Source organism: Myiozetetes cayanensis, unplaced genomic scaffold, assembly GCF_022539395.1.
Source record: "Myiozetetes cayanensis isolate MyiCay16 unplaced genomic scaffold, myiCay2020 scf626, whole genome shotgun sequence".
Classification (NCBI taxonomy): domain Eukaryota; kingdom Metazoa; phylum Chordata; class Aves; order Passeriformes; family Tyrannidae; genus Myiozetetes; species Myiozetetes cayanensis.
In genome coordinates, this window is record NW_026087883.1 from 2,056 (window position 1) to 25,751 (window position 23,696).

The 23,696-nt window shown below is 53.3% G+C and overlaps 4 protein-coding genes across 7 annotated transcripts; 3 read left to right on the top strand and 1 right to left on the bottom strand.

The window, feature by feature from the left end:
• The first annotated feature begins 3,392 nt into the window (after positions 1-3,392).
• On the top strand, positions 3,393-8,709 carry LOC126651478 (tubulin beta chain). Its single transcript, XM_050337396.1, has 2 exons — positions 3,393-3,558; positions 6,877-8,709. The coding sequence occupies exons 1-2, from the start codon at positions 3,498-3,500 to the stop codon at positions 7,932-7,934; spliced, it is 1,119 nt and encodes a 372-aa protein (XP_050193353.1). The 5' UTR covers positions 3,393-3,497; the 3' UTR covers positions 7,935-8,709.
• LOC126651480 (uncharacterized) lies at positions 8,308-14,851 on the top strand. Its single transcript, XM_050337402.1, has 6 exons — positions 8,308-8,420; positions 8,569-9,292; positions 9,354-9,456; positions 9,488-9,621; positions 9,783-9,856; positions 14,848-14,851. Exons 1-6 carry the CDS (start codon positions 8,308-8,310, stop codon positions 14,849-14,851), a joined length of 1,152 nt encoding a protein of 383 aa, XP_050193359.1.
• A 23-nt stretch (positions 14,852-14,874) lies between these two features.
• Positions 14,875-19,369, bottom strand: LOC126651479 (zinc finger protein 239-like). 4 transcript variants are annotated; one of them, XM_050337398.1, is made up of 4 exons: positions 19,312-19,369; positions 17,257-17,429; positions 16,362-16,440; positions 14,875-16,229 (listed from the first exon to the last, which is right to left on the bottom strand). In XM_050337398.1, the coding sequence occupies exons 3-4, from the start codon at positions 16,411-16,413 to the stop codon at positions 15,391-15,393; spliced, it is 891 nt and encodes a 296-aa protein (XP_050193355.1). In that variant the 5' UTR covers positions 16,414-16,440; positions 17,257-17,429; positions 19,312-19,369; the 3' UTR covers positions 14,875-15,390. The 4 variants fall into 4 exon arrangements, with proteins under 4 accessions (XP_050193355.1, XP_050193357.1, XP_050193356.1 ...); XM_050337400.1 differs by lacking the exon at positions 19,312-19,369 and having other exon boundaries at positions 17,257-17,353; positions 17,402-17,946; XM_050337399.1 differs by lacking the exon at positions 19,312-19,369 and having other exon boundaries at positions 17,257-17,946.
• A 2,407-nt stretch (positions 19,370-21,776) lies between these two features.
• Positions 21,777-22,844, top strand: LOC126651481 (transient receptor potential cation channel subfamily M member 8-like; the record flags this gene model as incomplete). Its single annotated transcript, XM_050337403.1, has 3 exons — positions 21,777-21,966; positions 22,167-22,344; positions 22,654-22,844. Coding segments are annotated over exons 1-3 (559 nt in total), but the record flags the coding sequence as incomplete, so codon positions are not given.
• Positions 22,845-23,696: the final 852 nt, after the last annotated feature.

Sequence of the window (23,696 nt, forward strand, 5' to 3'; positions counted from 1 at the left end):
CACCCCTGGTTGCTGTTCCAGGTGTCACTTCTGATCCCTCCAGGTGGCACCTGGGGACCCCTGGGGCCATTTGGGGACACCTGGGGACATTTGGGGACACCTGGGGACCTCTGGGGACATTTGGGGACCCCTGGGGACATTTGTCACCCCCCCCTGGGGGTCACCTCCCCTCCTGTCACCCCCCCAGTGTCACCCCCTGTCACCCCTGGGTGTCGTTGTCTCACCTGGGACCCCCCAGGTGGCACTTGGGGACATTTTGGGGACCCCTGGGGACATTTGGGGACCCCTGGGGACATTTGGGGACACCTGGGGACATTTGGCACCCCCCCCTCAGGGTCCTCTCCCCTCCTGTCACCCCCCTGATGTCACCCCTGGGTGTCATTGTCACCCCCTGGTTGTTTTCAGGTGTCACTTCTGATCCCTCCAGGTGGCACCTGGGGACCCCTGGGGACATTTGGGGACCCCTGGGGACATTTTGGGACCCCTGGGGACATTTGGGGACCCCTGGGGACATTTTGGGACCCCTGGGGACATTTGGGGACCCCTGGGGACATTTGTCACCCCCCCCTGGGGGTCCCCTCCCCTCCTGTCACCCCCCTGATGTCACCCCTGGGTGTCGTTGTCACCCCTGGTTCTTCTTAAATCTCACCTGAGACCCCCCCAGGTGGCACTTGGGGACATTTGGGGACCCCTGGGGACATTTGGGGACACCTGGGGACATTTGGGGACATTTGTCACCCCCCCCTCGGGGTCACCTCCCCTCCTGTCACCCCCCTGATGTCACCCCCTGGGTGTCGTTGTCTCACCTGGGACCCTCCTGAGGTGGCACCTGGGGACATTTTGGGGACCCCTGGGGACATTTGGGGACCCCTGGGGACATTTGTCACCCCCCTCTGGGGGTCCCCTCCCCTCCTGTCACCCCCCCAGTGTCACCCCCTGTCACCCCTGGGTGTCACCCCCTTTCTCTGCCCCCTCTGTGTTACCTGTTGCCACTTTGGGGGGTTTTTGGGTGGGTTTTGGGGTCATTTTGGGGGATTTGGGGTCATTTTGGGAGTTTTGGGGTGGTTTGTGGTAATTTGGGTTGATTTTGGGTGGGTTTTGGGTGATTTGTGGTAATTTAGGTTGATTTTGGGGTAGTTTTGGGGTGATTTTGGTTGGTTTTTGGGGGTTTTGGAGTGATTTGGGTTGGTTTTGGGTGGGTTTTGGGTGATTTGTGGTAATTTGGGTTGATTTTGGGTGGGTTTTGGGGTGATTTTGGTTGGTTTTTGGGGGTTTTGGAGTGATTTGGGTTGGTTTTGGGTGGGTTTTGGGTTGATTTGGGTGAGTTTTGGGGTGATTTGGGTTGATTTTGGGTGGGTTTTGGGGTGATTTTGGTTGGTTTTTGGGGATTTTGGAGTGATTTGGGGTGATTTTGGGTGGGTTTTGGGGATGATTTAGGTTGATTTTGGGGTGATTTGTGGTAATTTGGTTGATTTTGGGTTGATTTTAGGTGGGTTTTGGGGATTTTGGGGTGATTTTGGGTGGGTTTGGGGGGATTTGGGGTGATTTGGGTTGATTTTGGGTGGGTTTTGGGGGTTTTGGGGTGGATTGGGGGATTTTGGGGCGGTTTTGGGATGATTTGGGTTGATTTTGAGGTGATTTGGGGTGATTTGCGTTGGGTTTTGGCTGATTTTGGGCTGATTTTGGGTGGGGTTTTTTGTGGGTTTTTGGGCTGATTTTGGGGTGGATTTGTGCATTTTGGGCTGATTTTGGGGTGGATTTGGATGATTTTGGGCTGATTTTGGGGTGGATTTGGCTGATTTTAGGGTGATTTTGGTTGATTTTGGGCTGATTTTGGGGTGGATTTGTGCCTTTTTGGGCTGATTTTGCGCTGGGTTTTTGGGGCTGATTTTGGGGTGGATTTGGCTGATTTTGGGCTGGGTCTTTGGGGTAATTTTGGGTGAATCTTGGGTGATTTTGGGATGGGTTTTTTTTGGGTGATTTTGGAGAGCGGATTTGGGTGATCTTGGGATAATTTTGGGCTTGGTTTTGGTGTGGGGTTTTGGGGTGGATTTGAGTGATTTTGGGCTGATTTTGGGGTGGGTTTGTGGGGTAGATTTGGTTGATCTTGGGCTGATTTTAGGGTGGGTTTTTGGGTGATTTTGGGGCTAATTTTGGTGTGGATTTGGTTGGTTTTGGGGTGGATTTGTGCATTTTGGGGCTGATTTTGGGGTGGATTTGGGTGATTTTGGGGTGGATTTGTGCATTTTGGGGCTGATTTTGGGGTGGATTTGGGTGATTTTAGGGCTGATTTTGGGGTGGATTTGGGCTGATTTTGGGGTAGATTTGGGCTGATTTTGGGGTGGATTTGCGCATTTTGGGGCTGATTTTGGGCTGATTTTGGGGTGTTTGGGGGCTGATTTAGGGGTGATTTTGGGGTGGATTTGGGCTGATTTTGGGGTAATTTTGGGGAGTAGATTTGGGTGATTTTGGGCTTATTTTGGGGTGGATTTGGGTGATTTTGGGGTGGATTTGGGCTGATTTAGGGGTGATTAGGGTGGTTTTGTACTGATTTTGGGGCTGATTTGTGCATTTTGGGGCTGATTTTGGGGTGGATTTGGGTAATTTTAGGGTGGATTTGGGTGATTTTGGGGCTGATTTTGGGCTGATTTTGGGGTGGATTTGGCTGATTTTGGGGTAGATTTGGGTGATTTTGGGGGGACTTGTTCATTTTGGCAGTGATTTTGGGATGTATTTGGGATGATTTTGGGTGATTTTGCGGTGACTTTGGGATGATTTTGGGGCTGATTTTAGGGTGGGGTTTTTGGGTGATTTTGGGGTGGTTTTGGTTGATTTTAGGGTAGGGTTTTTGGGTGATTTTGGGGTGCATTTGGGTGACTTTAGGGTGATTTTGGGCTGATATTGGGGTAATTTTGGGGAGTAGATTTGGGTGATTTTGGGCTTATTTTGGGCTGGGGTTTTGGGGTGATTTTGGGGTGGATTTGGCTGATTTTCGGCTGATTTTCGGGTGGGGATTTTGGGGTGGTTTGGGGTCGATTTTGAGGTGGATTTGGGTGATTTTGGGGTGGATTTGGGTAATTTTAGAGTGATTTTGGGGTGGATTTCGGGCTGGGTTTTTGGGCTGATTTTGGGCTGGGTCTTCAGGGTAATTTTGGGTGAATCTTGGGTGATTTTGGGGTGAGTTTTTGGAGTGGGTTTGTGGGATGGATTTGTGCATTTTGGGGCTTATTTTGGGGTGGGTTTGTGGGGTAGATTTGGCTGATCTTGGGCTGATTTTAGGGTGGGGTTTTTGGCTGATTTTGGGGTGGATTTGGATTGTTTTGGGGTGGATTTGGCTGATTTTGGGGTAGATTTGCACATTTTGTTGCCGATTTTGGGCTGGATTTTGTATCTGAGCACCAAGGCCATGTGGTGCCACCCTTGCTGACTCTTGCCCTGCTCCCCCAGGTGGTAAATACGTGCCCAGGGCCATCCTGGTGGATCTGGAGCCGGGGACGATGGACTCGGTTCGCTCCGGCCCCTTCGGACAGATCTTCCGGCCAGACAACTTCGTCTTCGGTCAGTGCGGGGTCTGGGGGGGCGTGGGCACCTCTGGGGGCACCTCTGGTACCTCTGGGGGCACCTGGGGCACCTCTGGTGTCATTTTTGGTGGCACTTTTGGCAGTTCTGGTGGCCTCTGTGGTGGTACTTGGGTCATTTATGGCACCTCTGGTGGCATCTGAGTCACCTTTGGCACCTTTAGTGGCACCTGGGGTACTTCTGGGGGCACCTGGGGCACCTCTGGGGGCACCTGGGGCACCTCTGGGGGCAGCTGGGGCATTTATGGCACCTCTGGGGGCACCTGGGGCACCTCTGGCACCTCTGGGGGCACCTGGGGCACCTCTGGCACCTCTGGGGGCAGCTGGGGCACCTCTGGGGGCATTTGAGTCATCTCTGGGGGCATCTGAGTCACCTCTGGTGTCATTTTTGGTGGCACTTTTGGCAGTTCTGGTGGCCTCTGTGGTGGTACTTGGGTCATTTATGGCACCTCTGGTGGCATCTGAGTCACCTTTGGCACCTTTAGTGGCACCTGGGGCACTTCTGGGGGCACCTGGGGCACCTTTGCGGGCATCTCAGGCACCTCTGGGGGTACCTGGGGCACCTTTGGGGGCACCTGGGGCACCTCTGGGGGCATCTGGGGCACCTCTGGGGGCACCTGGGGCACCTCTGGGGGTACCTGGGGCACCTCTGGGGGTACCTGGGGCACTTTTGGCACCTCTGGGGGTATCTGGGGCACCTCTGGGGGCAACTGGGGCACCTCTGGGGGTACCTGGGGCACCTCTGTGGGCATCTCAGGCACCTCTGGGGGCACCTGGGGCACCTCTGGGGGCATCTCAGGCACCTCTGGGGGCACCTGGGGCATCTCTGGGGGCATCTGGGGCACCTCTGGGGGCATCTCTGGCACCTCTGGGGGCAACTGGGGCACCTCTGGGGGCATCTCAGGCACCTCTGGGGGCATCTGGGGCACCTCTGGGGGCATCTCAGGCACCTCTGGGGGCACCTCTGGTATCTCTGGGGGTATCTGGGACACCTCTGGTGGCCCCTGGGTCATTTATGGCATCTCTGGTGGCACCTTTGGCACCTTTGGTGGTCTCTGTGGTGGCATCTGGGTCACCAAAAGGGGGTTTGAGGTCACCAAGGGGGGGTTTGGGGTCACCAAAGGTGGTTTGGGGTCACCAAGGAGGGGTTTGGGGTCACCAAAAGGGGGGTTTGGGGTCATCAAGGGGGGTTTGGGGTCTCCAAAGGGGGCTTTGAAGGTCCCTAAAGGTGTTTTGAAGGTCCCCAAAGTTGGTTTGAAGCTCCCCAAGCTCAGTTTGAAGGTCCTCAAAGATGTTTTGAGGGTCCCCAAGGTTGGTTTGAAGGTCCCCAAGGTCATTTTAAAGGTCTCCAGGATTGGTTTGAAGGTCCCCAAAGATGCCTTGAAGGTCCCCAAAGTTGGTTTGAAGGTCCCCAAGCTCACTTTGAAGGGTCCCAAGATTCGTTTAAAGGTCCCCACAAATGCCTTGAAGGTCCCCAAAGTTGTTTTGAAGGTCCCCAAAATTGGTTTAAAGATCCCCAGAGTTGGTTTAAAGGTCTCCAAGCTCCATTTGAAGGTCCCCAGAGGTGCCTTGAAGGTTCCCAAGGTTGGTTTAAAGATCCCCAAGGTTGCTTTGAAGGTCCCCAAAGTTGGTTTAAATGTCCCCAAAGTTTTCTTAGAGGTCCTCAAGCTCAGTTTGAAAGTCCCAAGGTTGCTTTAAAGCTCCCCAAGGTCATTTTAAAGCTCCTCAAGCTCAATTTGAAGGTCCTCAAAGATGCCTTAAAGGTCCCCAAGGTTGGTTTGAAGGTCCCCAAGGTTGATTTGAAGATCCCCAAAGCTGCTTTTAAGGTCCTCAAAATTGGTTTGAAGGTCCCCAAAGTTGGTTTAAAGATCTTCAAGCTCAGTTTGAAGCTCCCCGAGGTTGGTTTGAAGGTCCCCAAAGGTGCTTTAGAGGTCTCTAAAGATGCTTTGAAGGTCCCCAAGCTCAGTTTGAAGGTCCCCAAAGATGCTTTGAAGGTCCCCAAGGTCAATTTAAAGGTCCCCAAAGATGCTTTGAAGGTCCCCAAGGTCAATTTAAAGGTCTCCAGAGTTGCTTTGAAGGTCCCCAAAGTTGCCTTGAAGGTCCCCAAGGTTGGTTTAAAGGTCCCCAAAGTTTCCTTAAAGGTCCTCAAAGTTGCTTTGAAGATCTCCAAGTTCAGTTTGAAGGTCCCCAAAGGTGCCCAAATTTGGTTTGAAGCCCCCCAAATCCACTCCAACCCTCCCCAGACCCCACTGACCCCCTTTTTTGACCCCCCAGGCCAAAGCGGCGCCGGCAACAACTGGGCCAAGGGGCACTACACGGAGGGGGCCTTGGAGGTCCCCAAAGTTGCTTTGAAGGTCCCTAAAGTTGGTTTAAAGGTCCCCAGAGTTGGTTTGAAGGTCCATAAAGTTGGTTTAAAGGTCCCCAAGCTCAGTTTGAAGGTCCTCAAAGGTGCCTTGAAGGTCCCCAAAGTTGCTTTAAAGCTCCCCAAGCTCAGTTTGAAGGTCCCCAAGATTGGTTTAAATGTCCTCAAGGTTGGTTTGAAGCTCCTCAAGCTCAGTTTGAAGGTCCTCAAAGGTGCCTTAAAGGTCCCCAAAGGTGCTTTGAAGGTCCCCAAAGTTTGTTTAAAGGTCCCCAAGGTTGGTTTGAAGCTTTTCAAGCTCAGTTTGAAGGTCCCCAAGGTTGCTTTGAAGGCCCCCAAGGTTGTTTTGAAGGTCCCCAAGGTTGGTTTAAAGGTCTCTAAAGATGCTTTGAAGGTCCCCAAAGTTGGTTTAAAGGTCCCCAAGGTTGGTTTGAAGCTTTTCAAGCTCAGTTTGAAGGTCCCCAAGATTGGTTTAAAGGTCCCCAAGGTTGGTTTGAAGCTCCCCACGGTCACTTTGAAGATCTCCAAGCTCAGTTTGAAGGTCCCCAAGGTTGCTTTAAAGGTCCCCAAAGATGTCTTGAAGGTCCTCAAGGTTGGTTTGAAGGTCCCCAAAGTTACTTTGAAGGTGCCCAAAGTTGGTTTAAAGGTCCTCAAGGTTGGTTTGAAGGTCTCCAAAGTTGGTTTAAATGTTCCCAAGGTTGGTTTGAAGGTCCCCAAAGTTTCTTTAAAGGTCCTCAAGCTCAGTTTGAAAGTCCCTAAAGTTGGTTTAAAGGTTCCCAAGGTTGGTTTAAAGCTCCCCAAAGGTGCTTTGAAGATCCCCAAGGTTACTTTGAAGGTCTCCAAAGTTCCCTTAAAGGTCCTCAAGCTCAGTTTGAAGGTCCCCAAATCCACTCCAACCCCTCCACTGACCCCTCCCCCCCTTTTTTTTCGCCCCCCCAGGCCAGAGCGGCGCCGGCAACAACTGGGCCAAGGGGCACTACACGGAGGGCGCCGAGCTGGTGGACTCGGTGCTGGACGTGGTGCGCAAGGAGGCCGAGAGCTGCGACTGCCTGCAGGGCTTCCAGCTCACCCACTCGCTGGGCGGCGGCACCGGCTCGGGCATGGGCACCCTGCTGATCTCCAAGATCCGCGAGGAGTACCCCGACCGCATCATGAACACCTTCTCGGTGGTGCCGTCCCCCAAGGTGTCGGACACGGTGGTGGAGCCCTACAACGCCACGCTGTCGGTGCACCAGCTGGTGGAGAACACCGACGAGACGTACTGCATCGACAACGAGGCGCTCTACGACATCTGCTTCCGCACCCTCAAGCTGACCACGCCCACCTACGGCGACCTCAACCACCTGGTGTCGGCCACCATGAGCGGCGTCACCACCTGCCTGCGCTTCCCGGGCCAGCTCAACGCCGACCTGCGCAAGCTGGCCGTCAACATGGTGCCCTTCCCCCGCCTGCACTTCTTCATGCCCGGGTTCGCCCCGCTGACCAGCCGGGGCAGCCAGCAGTACCGCGCCCTCACCGTGCCCGAGCTCACCCAGCAGGTGTTCGACGCCAAGAACATGATGGCCGCCTGCGACCCCCGGCACGGCCGCTACCTGACGGTGGCCGCCGTCTTCCGGGGCCGCATGTCCATGAAGGAGGTGGACGAGCAGATGCTCAACGTGCAGAACAAGAACAGCTCCTACTTCGTGGAGTGGATCCCCAACAACGTCAAGACGGCCGTGTGCGACATCCCCCCCCGGGGGCTGAAGATGGCCGTCACCTTCATCGGCAACTCCACCGCCATCCAGGAGCTCTTCAAGAGGATCTCGGAGCAGTTCACGGCCATGTTCCGCAGGAAGGCCTTCCTGCACTGGTACACGGGCGAGGGCATGGACGAGATGGAGTTCACCGAGGCCGAGAGCAACATGAACGACCTGGTGTCCGAGTACCAGCAGTACCAGGACGCCACGGCCGAGGAGGAGGAGGATTTCGGCGAGGAGGCCGAGGAGGAGGCGTGAGGGAGGGAGTTTTGGTGTCCTCTTCTTCCCCCTTCCTTTCCCTCCCCTGCCCTGTGTGTGTGGCACCGGAGAGCCCTCGGTGTCGTCGTCGTCGTCGTCCTCGGTGGCAGCGGAGTCCTCGCCCGTCGTTGTTGTCGTCATCATCGTCGTCCCCCTCGGTTTTGTTGGCGCCCTGGAGGGTCCCTGAGCTTCGGTGTGGTCCTTGGAGAGTCCCCAGCGTTTGCTGTGGGCAGTGGAGTCACTGGAGAGTCCCCACGGTCAATGAAGAGTCCTCATCGTTCATCATGGTCATTGGAGTCATTGGAGAGTCCCCACGGTCAATGAAGAGTCCCCAGTGTTCATCGTGGTCAATGAAGAGTTCTCAACGCTCACCATGATCAATGAAGAGTTCCCAATGTTCATCGTGGTCATTGGAGAGTCCCCAACGTTCATCATGATCAATGAAGAGTCCCCAACGTTCATCATGGTCATTGGAGAGTCCCCACAGTCAATGGAGAGTCCCCAGCGTTCATCATGGTCATTGGAGAGTCCCCAACGTTCATCATGATCAGTGGAGTCATTGGAGAGTCCCCAACGTTCATCATGGTCAGTGGAACCATTGGAGAGTCCTCAATGTTCATCGTGGTCAATGAAGAGTCCTCACAGTCATTGGAGAGTCCCCAACCTTGGCCATGGTCAATGAAGAGTCCCCAACCATTACTGGAGAGTCTCCAACGTTCATCATGGTCAGTGGAGAGTCCCCAACGTTCATGGTGGTCATTGGAGTCATTGAAGAGTCCCTGTGGTCAATGGAGAGTCCCCAACGTTCACCATGGTCATTGGAGCCATTGGAGAGTCCCCAAGCTTGGCCATGGTCAATGGAGAGTCCCCAACATTCACCATGGTCAATGGAGAGTCCCCAAAGTCAATGGAGAGTCCCCAAAGTCATTGGAGGGTCCCCAAAGTCAATGGAGAGTCCCCAACTCTTGGCCATGGTCAATGGAGAGTCCCCAAAGTCAATGGAGAGTCCCCAAAGTCAATGGAGGGTCCCCAAAGTCAATGAAGAGTCCCCAAAGTCAATGGAGAGTCCCCAGCCTTCATCCTCATCATCCTCATCATCCTCATCCTCTTGGGTTTCTTCCTCCCACCTTGGAGAGCTTCGAGGAGAGTCCTTGGCCTTCATCATCATCATCATCATCATCATCATCATCCTTCTCTTTGGAGAGCATTGGAGCTTCATCAGGAGAGCCCCTGGACCTTCATCATCATCATCATCATCATCATCATCCTTGGAGAGCTCTGGACCTTCATCAGGAGAGCCCTGGACCTTCATCATCCTCATGGAGAGCTCCTGGATCTTCATCATCATCATCATCCTCCTTGGAGAGCCCTGGACCTTCATCCTCCTCCTCCTGAACCTTCATCATCCTCCTCCTGGACCTTCATCATCCTCATGGAGAGCCCTGGACCTTCATCCTCCTCCTCCTGGACCTTCATCTTCCTCCTCCTGGACCTTCATCATCCTCATGGAGAGCCCCTGGACCTTCATCATCATCATCAGGAGAGCCCTGGACCTTCATCATCCTCATCCTGGACCTTCATCATCCTCATCATCCTCCTTGGAGAGCCCTGGACCTTCATCATCCTCATCCTGGACCTTCGTCATCATCAGGAGAGCCCCTGGACCTTCATCATCCTCATCCTGGACCTTCATCATCCTCCTCCTGGACCTTCATCATCCTCATCCTGGACCTTCATCATCCTCATGGAGAGCCCCTGGACCTTCATCATCATCATCCTCATCCTCATCCTGGACCTTTATCAGGAGAGCCCCTGGACCTTCATCTTCATCATGGAGAGCCCCTGGACCTTCATCATCATCATCATCTTCCTCCTCCTGGACCTTCATCCCCTGCCCCTCCCCCTGCCCCTCCCCCTTCGCTGTCACCGAGGCCCCTCCCCCACCCTCCACCCCACCCCCATTTTGGGTCCATTTTCCCCATTTTTAGTTCAATTTTCCCCATTTTTGTCCATTTTTTTATTCATTTGGTCCATTTTTAGTTCAACTTTCCCCATTTCTGCTTCATTTTCCCCAATTTTTGTCCATTTTTTGTTCATTTTTCCTTCATTTTTTCCATCATATCCCCCATTTTTTGCCCCTTTTTCCTCCATTTCTCCCAATTTTGCTCCATTTTCCCCATTTTTTACACTTTCCCCTCCTTTTTTGGATCATTTCCCCCTCACTTTCTTCATCTTTGCCTCCTTTTTATTCACTTTTTTCCCATTTTTGATCTTTTTTCCCCCTTTTTTTGTCATTTTTCCCCATTTTTTTTCCATTTCCCCCCATTTTTGGTGGTTTTTTTCCGATTTTTTGTCATTTTTTTCCCCAATTTTTTGTCATTTCCCCCTATTTTTTGTCATTTTTTTCCCATTTTTCATCATTTTTTTCCATTTTTGGTCCTTTTTTCCCCATTTTTTGCCCTTTTTTCCCCATTTTTGTTCATTTTCCCCCCATTTTTTGTCATTTTTTCCCATTTTTTGTCATTTTTCCCCCATTTTTGTTCATTTTTCCCCCATTTTTTCTCATTTTTCCCCATTTTTTCTCATTTTTTCTCATTTTTTCCCCATTTTGGGTCATTTTTTCACCATTTTTCATCATTTTTTCCCCATTTCTTCCCATTTTTTCTCATTTTCCCCCCATTTTTCATCATTTTTTCCCCATTTGATGTCATTTCCCCCTAATTTTTTGTCATTTTTTTCTCATTTTCCCCCATTTTTTCCCATTTCTCCCCCCTCTTTGGTCATTTTTTCCCCATTTTTTCTCATTTTTTTCCCATTTTTGGTCATTTTTTTCCCATTTTTTCTCATTTTTTCCCCATTTTTGGTCATTTTTTCCCCATTTTTTATCATTTTTTCCCCATTTTTCCCCCATTTTTTGTCATTTCTCCCCCATTTTTTCTCATTTTACCCCATTTTTGGTCGTTTTCCCCTCATTTTTTCTCATTTTCCCCCATTTTTTCTCATTTTTTCCCCATTTTTTTCATTTCCCCCCATTTTTGGTCATTTTTCCCCATTTTTGCCCATTTCCCCCATTTTTCTGCTGGTTCCTGGTGCTTTTCCTGCCCCTCTCTTTGGTTTTTCATATTGAAAAGTCGCCCCCGGGGGCCCAGCCCGAGAAAAGAAAAAGAAATAAAATGAAATAAAATGAAATAAAATAAAATGAAATGAAATAAAATGAAATAAAATGAAATTAAAAAAAAACCCGGGATGGAAAAGCCACAAAAAGAGTCAATTTGGGTCATTTTGGGGTCATTTTGGGTCATTTTTTTGTCATTTGGGGTCATTTTAGGGTCATTTTGGGGTCATTTTGGGTCATTTGGGACATTTTGGGGTCATTTTTGGGTCAATTTGGGGTCATTTAGGGTCATTTTGGGACATTTTGGGGTCATTTTTGGGTCATTTAGGGTCATTTTGGGGTCATTTTGGGTCATTTGGGTCAATTTGGGGTCATTTAGGGTCATTTTGGGGGCTTTTTTGTCACTTTTGGGGTCTTTATTGTCATTTTGGGGTCGTTTTGGGTCATTTTGAGGTCGTTTTTGGGTCACTTTGGGTGATTTTTGGGTCACTTTGGGGTCTTTTGTCACTTTGGGGTCATTTGGGGGTCATTTGGGGGTTTTTGGGTCATTTTTGGGTCATTTTTGTCAGTTTTGGGGTCTTTATTGTCATTTTGGGTCATTTTTGTGTCATTATGGGGTCTTTATTGTTATTTTTGGGGTCTTTTTTGTCACTTTGGGGTCATTTGGGGTCATTTTGGCATCTTTTTGGGGTCACTTTGGGGTCTATTGTTATTTTGGGTCATTTTTGGTGTCAGTTTAGGGTCTTTTGGGGTCATTTTGGGGGCTTTTTTGTGTCACTTTGGGGTCACTTGGGGTCATTTTGGGGGCTTTTTTGTCACTTTTGGGGGCTTTATTGTCATTTTGGGTCACTTTGGGGTCGTTTTGGGTCACTTTGGGGCCGTTTTGGGTCATTTTGGGGTCATTTTGGGTTATTTTTTTGTCATTTTGGGGTCATTTTTGGGTCACTTTGGGGTCATTTTGGGATCTTTATTGTCATTTTGGGGCATTTTTTTGGTCACTTTGGTGTCATTTGGGGTCATTTTGGGATCTTTATTGTTACTTTTGGGGTCATTTTGGGGTCTTTTATGTCACTTTTGGGGTCATTTTTTGGTCACTTGGGGTCATTTTTGTCACTTTTGGGGTATTTTTGGTCACTTTGGGGTCATTTTGGGGTCGTTTTTGGGATAATTTTTGGGGTCTTTTTTGTCTCTTTGGGGTCAATTTGGGGTCATTTGGGGACATTTTGGGCTCTTTTTTATTTTGGGATCCTTTGGGGTCGTTTTTTGGTCATTTGGGGTCATTTTTGGTCATTTTGGGGGCTTTTTTGTCACTTTTGGGGTCTTTATTGTCACTTTGGGGTCGTTTGGGGTCCTTTTTGTCATTTTGGGTCACTTTGGGGTCATTTGGGACATTTTGGGGTCATTGTGGGGTCACTTTTGGGGTCTTTCCTGACACTTTGGGGTCGTTTGGGGTCTTTTTTGTCACTTTGGGGTCATTTTGGGTTATTTTTTGTCATTTTGGGGTCATTTTGGGGTTGTTTTGGGTCATTTGGGGTCATTTTTGGGTCACTTTGGGGTCGTTTTGGGGTCTTTGTTGTCACTTTGGCCTCATTTTGGGACATTTTGGGTCATTCTGGGGTCATTTTGGGACATTTTGGGGTCATTTGGGAGGGACTGGGAAGGCACTGGGAGGGACTGGGAGGGACTGGGAGGGACTGGGGAGAGCTGGGGACACTGGGAGCACTGGGAGGGACTGGGAGGGACTGAGGGGACTGGGATGGTACTGGAAGGGACTGGGAGGGTCTAGGAGGGACTGGGAGGCACTGGTAGGGACTGGGAGGGCACCGAGGGCACTGGGACCACTGGGAGCAACTGGGAGCACTGGGAGGGACTGGGAGACACTGGAGTGACTGGAAGAGAGTGGGAAGGCACTGGGGGAACTGGGGACACCAGGGGGGCACTGGGAGGGACTGGGGTTACTGAGAGAGACTGGGAGGACACTGGGATGAACTGGGAGGGACTGGGGTTACTGAGAGAGACTGGGAGGACACTGGGATGAACTGGGAGGGACTGGGGTTACTGAGAGAGACTGGGAGGGCACTGGGATGAACTGGGAGGGACTGGGGTTACTGAGAGAGACTGGGAGGGCACTGGGATGAACTGGGAGGGACTGGGGGAGACTGGGAGGGACTGGGATGACACAGGGAGGGACTGGGAGCACTGGGAGGGCACTGGGAGCACTGGGATGACACTGGGAGCACTTGCAGGTACTGGAAAGCCAATGGGAAGGCACTGGGAGAGATTGGGAGGGACTGGGAGAGACTGGGAGGGCACTGGGAAAGATGGGGGGAACTGGGAGGGACTGGGAGCACTGGAAGGGCACTGAGGGCACTGGGAGCACTGGGAGGGACTGGGAGGGCACTGGGAGGGTACTGGGGTTACTGGGAGGGACTGGGGAGACTGGGAGGCACTGGGGACACTGGGAGAAACTGGGAGCACTGGGAGGGCACTGAGGGCACTGGGGGCACTGGGAGGGACTAGGAGAGACTGGGAGGGCACTGGGAAAGACTGGGGGGAACTGGGAGCACTGGAAGGGCACTGAGGGCTCTGGGAGCACTGGGTGGGACTGGGGGAACTGGGAGGGACTGGGGGAGACTGGGAGATACTGGGAGGGCACTTGGAGGGACTGGAGCCCTGGGGGGGCACTGGGAGGGACTGGGAGCAGTGGGAGGGCACTGGGATGGTACTGGGAAGGACTGGGAACACTGGGAGGACTTAAATGTGGGCTGGGTCTCTTAAAAGGGCAATGGGGCTCTTAAAAGGGCAATGGTGCTCTTAAAAGGGCAATGGCTCTCTTAAAAGGGCAACGGTTCTTTTAAAAGGGGTTTGGGGGTCCCAAGGGAGTTTAGGGGGTCACAGGCGGTACTGGGAGGGACTGGGAGCACTGGGAGGGACTGGGGGCACTGGGAGGGCACTGGGAGGGACTGCAGCACTGAGGGGACTGGAAGGGACTGGGAGAGACTGGGAGGGCACTGAGGGCACTGGGAGAGAATGGGAAGGCACTGGGGGGGGACTGGGAGGGACTGGGAGGGCACTGGGACCACTGGGAGCAACTGGGAGTACTGGAAGGGACTGGGAGGCAGTGGGGGGAACTGGGAGAGACTGGAAGGGTACTGGGAGGGAGTGGGAGGCACTGGGGGTACTAGGAGCACTGAGATGGACTGGAAGGACTGGGAGGGACTGGGAGAGACTGGGAGGCACTGGGGGGAACTGGGATGACAGTGGGAGGGCACTGGGAGGGACTGGGAGGGTACTGGGGGGAACTGGGAGGGACTCAGAGGGGAAATGGCTCTCTTAAAAGGGCAATTTTTTTGTTTAAAAGGGCAACGGTTCTCTTAAAAGGGCAATGGTTCTCTTAAAAGGGCAATGACTCTCTTAAAGGGGTAAATGGTTCTCTTAAAAGGGCGATGATTTTCTTCAAAGGGCAACGGGTCTCTTAAAAGGGCAATGGCATCACACAAGGTGGCGGGACCCACCCAAAGGGTCACACCAGGGTTCGAGAGGGTCACGGGGGGCACAGGGAGGGAATGGGAGAAACTGGGAGCACTGGGATGGACTGGGATCACTGTGGGGAACTGGGACGGTACTGGGAAGGACTGAGGGGGACTGGGAGGTGGTCTCACAGGTCCAACAGTCCCATGGGGGTCTTTGGGCACAGAAGGCTGGGAAAGGGGGGCGCCCATCTGAGCTCCCAACTGACTGTGGGGTGCTGGGGCTGCTGGATCCAATCTCAGCCTTGGGTTATGCCAACACTTTCAGCTGAGAGGAATTACAGAGGGGGACTGAACCACTTTTGTCCCCCAGGTTTTAAGGATGGCAAATCAGATCTATTGATAGAAATGAATTATTTAGGGTTACAAATGATCAGACAAAAGATCTTCATCAGAATTATTTACTGCACAATAGAAAAACTAAAACTACCACTACTACAGCATAAGATAGGACACTGCTCTACACTAAAGCAATTGTTGAAGCAATTCTACTCAAGCTGGCACCAAAGCAAGAATTATTCATTAGAGATGGATGGAACTCCCCCAGACCAACGCTCGGGGGGAGATCTCTGCTCTCAACCTCCAGCAGTGACCTTGGGGGGTCCCAGTCAAGGCAGGAAACTCCACACACCCCCCAGGAAGGGTTCTGTTGGCACAACCTGCCCCTGGGAAAGGGGACTGGCCCTTTCTGGTGGAAAGGGATGGACTGACAGTCACTGGACTCCAGGGGTTGCCTCACCATCAAGGGGGTCATTCGGGGTGGGAGCAGTGCCCAAAGCTCTTCCCGCATTTGGGGTTCGCAGGGCTTCCCTTACCGGTGGGTCCGTTGGTGTTTGTTCAAGGCAGAGCTGTCGCTGAAGCTCTTCCCACACTCCCCACACTTGTAGGGCCTCTCCCCAGTGTGGATGCGCCGGTGGGTGATGAGGTGGGAGTTCCGGTTGAAGCTCTTCCTGCAGTCGGTGCAGCGGAAGGGCCTCTCCCCTGTGTGTGTCTGCTCATGCCTGAGGAGATGTGAGCTGCGCTGAAACCTCTTCCCACATTCCAAGCATTTGTAGGGCCGTTCCCCAGTGTGGATGAGCTGGTGGCTGCAGAGGTTGGAGCTGGTCCTGAAGCTCTTCCCACATTCCCTACACATGTAGGGCCGTTCCCCAGTGTGGATGTGCTGGTGTCGGATCAAATCGGAGCTGTCCCTAAAGCTCTTCCCACATTCCCTACATGTGTAGGGTCGTTCCCCAGTGTGGATGTGCTGGTGTTGAATCAGGTTGGAGTGTCTCCTGAAGCTCTTCCCATATTCCCTGCACGTGTAGGGCCGTTCCCCAGTGTGGATGTGCTGGTGGGTGAGGAGGTCGGAGCTCTTCCTGAAGCTCTTCCCACATTCCAAGCACCTGAAGGGCTTCTCCCTGCTGGGAGGCTGCTCAGGGACCACCAGCTCGGAGCTCCGGCTCAAGCTCCGGCCGCCTTTCCGGCACTGGACGGGTCTTTCCTCCTCACAGCTCCCTGGGCTGGCTTTGCAGCCCCTCCTCCGGGGGCATCTCCGGGCCTTTTCCTCCCCGCTGCCTTCCTGCGCCAGGGAGCCCTTCAAAACGGCCTCTCCCAGCAGGCTCTGCTGGGGGGATTTGTCCTCCGTGCTCTCCGTCCTCAGCTCGGGGCCTGGGGCAGGAAGGAAGAAGGACAGGCAGGGGATTTGCCTCCAGCCCAGAGGGAAGGCCAAGGACATCCCCCAAATCTGGTCCCCACAGGCACCACAAGACAGGGTCAAAGGGGCACTGACTTCCTCCTCACCTGCCTGGGGGACCCGTGGCTTTTTCGTCTTCTTCGCAGCCTTCTCCTCCATCTGCCCAAGCTTTGGGAAGGACAAATCCTGCTGGGGGAAAACAAGGGCTGAGCGCGTTGCCTTGGGGGTTCCTCCTGCCCAAATCCATCTCTGGAACTCACCCAGCATCCTGGGAGCATAAAAAACTCCAAAACACCAAAATTCAGCCCAGAAAAACCCAATCCGCTGACATTCAGGAAATAAACTGCCTCAAAAACAGCAAGATTGACACCCCTCCATCACAATGGAAAAATTTAAGGTTCAGCCAAAATATGAAGATTCAGCCCAAAAGTACTCTCCCAGGAGTTCCCCCTGTCTGGTCTCTCCCCTCTGGGGTTTGGAGGGTCTCCTCTCTCTGGAATGTTGGGGGTCCCACTTAGGGATGCTGGGAGTGTTGGGGTTCCCAAGGGTCCCTTCTCTTCTGACCTTCGGGGTGCCACCTTCCCAGACATTCCCCCTCTCCAGGTTCTCCACCTTGTTGTCCTGGGATCCCAGGGGTCCCCACTCTCCAGGCTTCCCCTTCTCTGCTCCCCCCATTTCAGGCTCCCGGGGGTCCCGGGGCTCCTCCCTCTCCGTGCTCCCCCCTCCAGCCTGCCGGGGGTCCCCCAGCTCCGCCATCGCCCGCTCCGCCCTCCACCCTCGGCAGCTCCCAGGGGGACCCCAAACCTGCTGTGTCTGCCCAGCCAGCCCCGGGCTGACAGTGGTCCTGACCCTGTCCCTGCTCCTCCCTGCAGGCTCCGTGGCCGGGCACACTTTGTGTTCCTGGGGGCCACCAGCTCAGCAGCTGCAGCCGCTCCAATCAGCGCCCGCAGCTCTGCAGCAAAGCCCCAGCTCACCTGGCACACAGGGCATGGACACTAGCACCTTCTCGCTGCTGGGCACTCCCAGCTCAGCCTCTTCCCCAGCACGGGGCTCTCCTGCCTCAGCACCACCTCTGCCTTCCACTTCTTCTCAGGGCCACCTCAGGGACCAGCTCTGGGCTCACCTCCGGGCCATTGCTCAGGGACACCTCAGGGCCTGCTCTCCAGCACAGGAACCTGCAGGGAGGGCAGATGATGTGCAAGCCCAGGGGGGCCTGCTTGCACTGGCCTGGAGGCTTCTTTCTCCTTCCACAACCACCCCACAACTTCTCCTGCTTTTCTAACCCCACATCTTTGCAGACTGCCCTTGTCTCTCTGTCTGCACAGACACATCTATCCCCTGTGGACAGAGCCTCCAGCATGTGCTGCCCTGGCAATGGCACCCAGAGAATCCCAGGATCAGCCGGCTTGGAAAAGACCTCCCAGATCATCAAGTGCACCCCTTGATCCAACCCCGCCGTGGTTCCCAGACCGTGGCACGGATGCCCAGGGGAGGGGCTTTGGGGATGAGGGCTCTCCCAGTACAGCCCAGTGACCCCTCAGTGCCCTCCCAGTACAGCCCAGTGCCCCCAGCACAGCCCACTGTGTTCCTGTCCCAGGGTGCAAGGGGATCCCTCTTTGCCAGGGGTTTCTTTGGGATTTGGGGTGTTTTAGAAACCTCTGGGTGCATTTGGGCGAGTTAAAAGGGGTCTTGGGAGCATTGGGGGTTAAAAGGGATCTGGGGGGGGAGGTGTTTAAAGGAAAAATGGGGGTTAGGGGACATTGGGGGGCCTTATTGGGGCCTGGGGGGGAGATAAGGGGCAGCTCCACAAGCAGGTGAGTCCTGAGACCCCCCTGGTGTCCCCAAAACCCTCCTGCTGTCCTCAATTTCCCACTTGGCACCCCGAGACCCCACTGGTGTCTCCAGTGTCCCCAGGGCCTCCCCATGGCCCCAATTCTCCCCTTGACACCACCCATTCCACTGTCCCCAAACCCCTCCCCACTGTCCCCAAACCCCATCCCTGATGTCCCCAACCCTCCACCTCCCCCAGAAGGCCCCCCTGGACCCTCTGACCCCCAAAGTGGCACCACCCCCCAAACTCTCAGAAAGGTCAAGGGCATCTGGGGACACACTGGGGACACTTGAGGGGCTTTTGGGGACACTGGGTGATTACTGGGAGATACTGGGACACACCTGGGAGAACCAGGGGGCACTGGGAGGAACTGGGGGGTTTTTGAGGGATGCTGGGAGGACACTGGAAGGGACTGGGTTATTAGTGGGGGATTATCAGGACACACAGGGGGACACTGGGAGGTTACTGGGCCATACTGGGGGTTACTGGGTGCTCACTGGAGGATCACTGGGCCATAGTGGGGGACAGTGGGAGGTCACTGGAAAACACTGGGTGATCACTGGGGGGGGTTACTGGGCCATACTGAGAGCCACTGGGAGGTCACTGGGCTATACTGGGGGCACTGGGATCCCCTTACCCGCATGTGGTTCATCTCCCTAAGACTTTGGATGGCACTGCCAGGACCCCTCCCCTGAGGGCTGGGAGACCCACTGCTGGGCTTTAGGGGACCCCCGGGATCCCCTCCCTGTGGGGTCTCTGTGTGCTGAGTTTTGGGGGTCTCTGGGGTTCGGGGGGGGTATCAGGACCCGGTTTCCCTGCGGTCGGTTCGCCCAGCCGGCAGGGGGTGCTGTGGCACGAGCGGCAATGGCGGCGCCGCGCGAGGCCTTATGGGAGTTGTAGTTCGCCTCATGGGGACTCCGCCGGCGCCTGCGCAGTGCAGCCATGGCGTTTAAACCTCTCTCCTGAGGGGGTTCCGAGGCCCCAGCCCTTTCAGGGACCCCCTAAACCCCTTCAGGCACCTTCACCCTCCCCTCTGAGCGCCCTCAGGACACCAAATCCCCTCCGCGACCCCCCGACAGCCCCTCACGGACCTCAAAACCTCCTCGGGAACCCCCGAGCCCCTCCTCTCCACTCAACCGAGCCCTCCAGCCTTCCCGCCCACAGCCGCGCTCCCCGCAGCCCCCGAGCGCATCCCCAGCCCCGCCGCAGCCCCCGCCAGGGCTCACAGAGTCGGAGCAGATCCCGCTGTCGCCGCCATCGCTTTCCCGGCAGCCACCGCGGGGCTGTGCGCGCGCACCGCCGGCAGAGACCCCGCCCCGCCCCCTTTTCCGCGCGGGGCACGCCGGGAGTTGTAGTTGCAGCGGCTCAAAGCTCCAAACTCCCCCAGACTCAATTCCCCACGGGCGTTCCTGGGGCAGAGCGGGGCAGAACCGGGGCGGGGACGGGACGGGCATTGGGTGGGAATCATTATAAAAACTGTAACCCCTGTGTTGGAAGGGATGGGTGTGGGTTTGTATTCCTGGAGCCTCATGGAAACCTCTGCTGCTTCTCTGACCCCTGCCTAGTTGGGCCTGGAGTCTTTTTCCTCTGCAGCCTTTTAGGCAGCAACGTTTATGGGGTTTTTGAGGACATGGCCTTTATGAGGAGAGCCTCTTATGAGGGGTATGAGCTTTCTGAGGACAGCACCTTTATGACCTGCATGGGCTTTATGCAGAGAGATCTTTTATGATGAGAGCTCTGTCATGAGGTGTATATGGGGTGTATGAGGACAGTGCTTTTATGACATTTATGGTGTTTATGAGGACAGAGCCTTTATGATGTTTGCCCCTGTGAGGTGCACAGGCTTTATGAGGACAGAGCCTTTATGAGGTTTATGGCATTTATGAGAACATCTCCTTTATGATGACAGCCCCATGAGGAGGCTTTTGGGCCTTATGACGACAGGGGCTTTATGAGGCCTGCACCATTCTGAGGTGTGTGAGGGTTATGAGGACAGTGCCTTTATGAGGCTGCCCCATTGTGAGGTGGATGGGGTTTATGAGGAGAGAGATTTTATGAGGAGAGCCTCTTATGAGGTTTATGGGCTTATGAGGACAGCACCATTATGACATGGAAGGGTGTTTTAAAGACAGAGCTTTCATGATGAGAGCTCTTTTATGAGGTGTTTGGGCTCTATGAGCCTTGCACCATTATGAGGTTTATGGGCTTTATGAGGGCAGTGTCTTTATGAGGCCTGCACTTTTATGACGTTTATGGGGTTTATGAGGGCAGAGCTTTTATGATGTTTATGTGGTTTTTGATGACATGATCTTTATCATGGGAGCCCCTGATGAGGTTTATGGGCTTTGTGAGGACAGCACCATTATGACATGTATGGGCTTCATGAAGACAGAGCTTTTATGATGAAAGCCCCATTATGAGGTTGTTGGGCTTTATGAGGACAATGCCTTTATGGGGCCTGCACCATTATGAGGTTTATGGTTGTGATGGTTCAGACCTGGCTCCCTGCCAAATGCCCAAACTCACAGTAGCAACCCCCTTCCCCCTCCTTTCTTCCCTTAGGGCAAAGGAAAAAAAAAAAACTATAAAAAATTGAAGAACCCCAAATCAAGCTAATTATATAAATATATATATATTTAATTATATTACAGTTATATACAGTTAAGATGCTATGTACACAGCACAGGGAATCCAAACACCCCCTGAAGGGAAAGGGAAAGGGGAAAAGGGGACAAAAGTGGACAAAAAGGGACACCAAACAGATATACACAATCAAACTCAAGAACTATCCTAATAACTAGCAAAACAAATCTCACCACGTCCCTTAGAAAAGCAGGATTGGCAGACAGGGCCAGCACTCTCCAATCTCCCACGTGGTAGGCCAGGGGTCACTGAAGGCCTCAGGCTCTGGATAAGCGAGACCAACGCAAGGACCCCCTGCCCTGAACCTGGCAGGAAGAGAAGAGAGCGAGGTCTCTGATCTACAACTTTTTTATACTCTGGTTTACGTAAAAATCGTATGGAATACTGGGTACAAGGCCACTTCCTTGTTTGCAAGTTGGTCACCAGGAAGGCCTAGACCAAAACCATCACAGTGAGCCACTCTTGGCAATCCATGCACACAGAGAGCTTCCTGTGCTGGCACCTTTTGTCTGGGAGGAATCTTCATTCTTACTCCTTTTGGGGACTCAGACTGACAATTTCAGCACGGGGGTTCTGACACCAAACAAATGAAGGTCCAGCAGACGACCCCAGGGGTTGGCTCAGGGCAGATTCCTCAACACAGGGACAAACCCGCTGGGAGTTACAGGGATGTCTGTAAACCCCATGTGCCGTGGGAGGTGCAAGTGGGGTTGGGAAGGGAAAGGAGGAGAACACGGTGAGAGCAGGAGCTGGAGGAGCAGCCCCAATGCTCCCAGCTCCCAGCCCTTGCCCAGCCCAGCAAAGCCCAAGCAAGCCCAGCCTGGAACTCCCAGCCCCATCTTCCCAGCTCAGGAGCTCTGTCAGAGAGAACAGGCCGGGCTGGGCGATTCTCCCTGGGCACTGGCTGTGCTGGAGCTCCCTGGGCTGGCTGAGGGAGGGCCTCACTGGGACAGAGGTTGTGCTGTGGGAATGGTCAGTTGTTTGTGGATGTGTGTTGGTGAAATCGGGAGCACGCGTGGCTTGGAGCAGACGTGCGGTTGGGGCACTGATGCTTGTTCTTTTTCAGATGACAGACGTCTTCTTCTTCCTCTTCCTCTTTGCTGTGTGGATGGTGGCCTTTGGAGTGGCCAGGCAAGGCATCCTGAGGAAGAACGAGCACCACTGGGAGTGGATCTTCCGATCGGTCATCTACGAGCCCTACCTGGCCATGTTTCGCCAGTACCCTGATGATGTGGATGGTAATTACCTCCTGGGGGGATCTCTGCTGGGTGGCTGGGTGGAAGGCTCTGTCCTTCAGGCCTGTGTTGACCTGTATGTTGACCCTTTGCCTCCAGATCTGATGGGGAGGCAGGGAGGGAGGAGGCCACACGAACTGTGGTCAGAGCAGAGCCCAGCAGAAAGTGGAGGAGAGGACTCACAGTTTGCTCTCCCCTCTGAGGTACCACCTACAACTTTCACCGCTGCACCTTTTCTGGGAACGAGTCCAAGCCCCTGTGTGTGGAGCTGGATGCCAACAACCAGCCCCGCTTTCCCGAGTGGATCACCATTCCCCTGGTCTGCATTTCCATGCTCTCAACCAACATCCTCCTCGTGAACCTGCTCGTGGCCACGTTTGGGTACGTAAGAAAGGAGCCATCACTTCCTTGGGATCTCTGGACCAGTGTATCTCTGGGAGGGGGAATGGAGTCCTGGAAAACAGCAGGAAGCCAGCCCTCGGGCTCTGCATTTCTCACAGCAGTCTGATGGAAGCTGGTGCAGTGTCCTGGGGAGGGATTAAGGTTCCTTCCAACCCAAACCAGTCCGTGACTCTGTGGCTCTGTGAAACCCTGCCCTGGTGCAGCACAGAAATGCTGTATTCCCTGGCTCTGATGGGGCTCTCTGAGTATCTAATCCTGGGGGGTGTTTTCTGTTTCTTCACCCATTAGTTACACGGTTGGATCAGTGCAAGAGAACAACGACCAGGTGTGGAAGTTCCAGCGTTACTTCCTGGTGCAGGAATACTGCAGTCACCCGACCATCCCCTTCCCTTTCGTCATCTTTGCCTACGTGTTCATGGTGATGAGGAAGTGTTTCAAGTGCTGCTGTCAGAAGGAAAGCAAAGAGCCATCCATTTGTTGTGAGTTGGATTTGTTCTTACTGCCCAGAAATCGTCTCTGTGGCAGGTGCATTGCAGTTCCTGCTTGGCATTCTGTGCCTAATCCAGCCAGTTGGTTGTTTGCTGGGAAATTACCAAGGACACTGTAAGACCTTGGAGGAGCTGGCTGTGCTGGAAGGGAGAAGCAGCTCATTCATGTTGTCTGTCACAAGCAAATCCACTGTGTTGCTGGAAGTCTCTTGGGTAAGATTCAAATCTTCAAGTCGGAGTTATCCAGTGTTTTCTTGTCCGAGCCATTTTGAGGTAGAATTACCTCATATGTGTAAATCAATGAAGACTTTGGATTCATCCTATCAGTTTAGGGCTGCCTGTGCTGCTTTCCAGCTTTGCAGGGTTGTGGTTTAGTGTTTTTTTAAATTTGTTCTGTTTGCTGGTCCGAGTCATGACACCAGAAATTGTTATAAGTAAAATGAAACTGAGCTGAACTATAGTAATAAAAATTTATTGAAGATTTATAGAAAATGCAAATAAGCAAAACAGCATTCTGGGCGGTTGGAGAGACCCCTGCTCCACTCACGGCACGCAAGCGCAGTAACTTTTATTCCCTTATCAGTTTCCCTCCCATAGTCACTTGTTATCCTTATATTGGATCCGAGTTTGCAGGTCTGGTTCTAGTTGGTTTCCCTGCAGGCACATTTTAGTTGCCAGGTGCTTTCCTGTCCATAGTTTTAATTAGTCTTTAGTCCTTGAAACCTGGTGTGTTAGGTATTTCCAGATGTCCATCTTGGATTCTTTGTATCGTTTTAGTTCTTGACCTTTTGATCCTTGCCCTTCCTTTCGTTACTTAATGCGTGCAGAGACAATAGGTTTTTT

Bases quoted from the DNA above. Each gene is read 5' to 3' on its own strand.
- LOC126651479 (XM_050337397.1), bottom strand. From the start codon at position 16,521: ATGCTGGGTGAGTTCCAGAGATGGATTTGGGCAGGAGGAACCCCCAAG. The intron at 16,230-16,361 runs GTGAGGAGGAAG...TTCCTGCCCCAG, and splicing joins GCCACGGGTCCCCCAGGCAG to GCCCCGAGCTGAGGACGGAG.
- LOC126651478 (XM_050337396.1), top strand. From the start codon at position 3,498: ATGGACTCGGTTCGCTCCGGCCCCTTCGGACAGATCTTCCGGCCAGAC. The intron at 3,559-6,876 runs GTCAGTGCGGGG...TCGCCCCCCCAG, and splicing joins GCCAGACAACTTCGTCTTCG to GCCAGAGCGGCGCCGGCAAC.
- LOC126651480 (XM_050337402.1), top strand. From the start codon at position 8,308: ATGATCAATGAAGAGTTCCCAATGTTCATCGTGGTCATTGGAGAGTCC. The intron at 8,421-8,568 runs GTCAATGGAGAG...TGGTCAATGAAG, and splicing joins GTCATTGGAGAGTCCCCACA to AGTCCTCACAGTCATTGGAG. The intron at 9,622-9,782 runs CTTCATCATCCT...GAGCCCCTGGAC, and splicing joins TCATCATCCTCATCCTGGAC to CTTCATCATCATCATCATCT.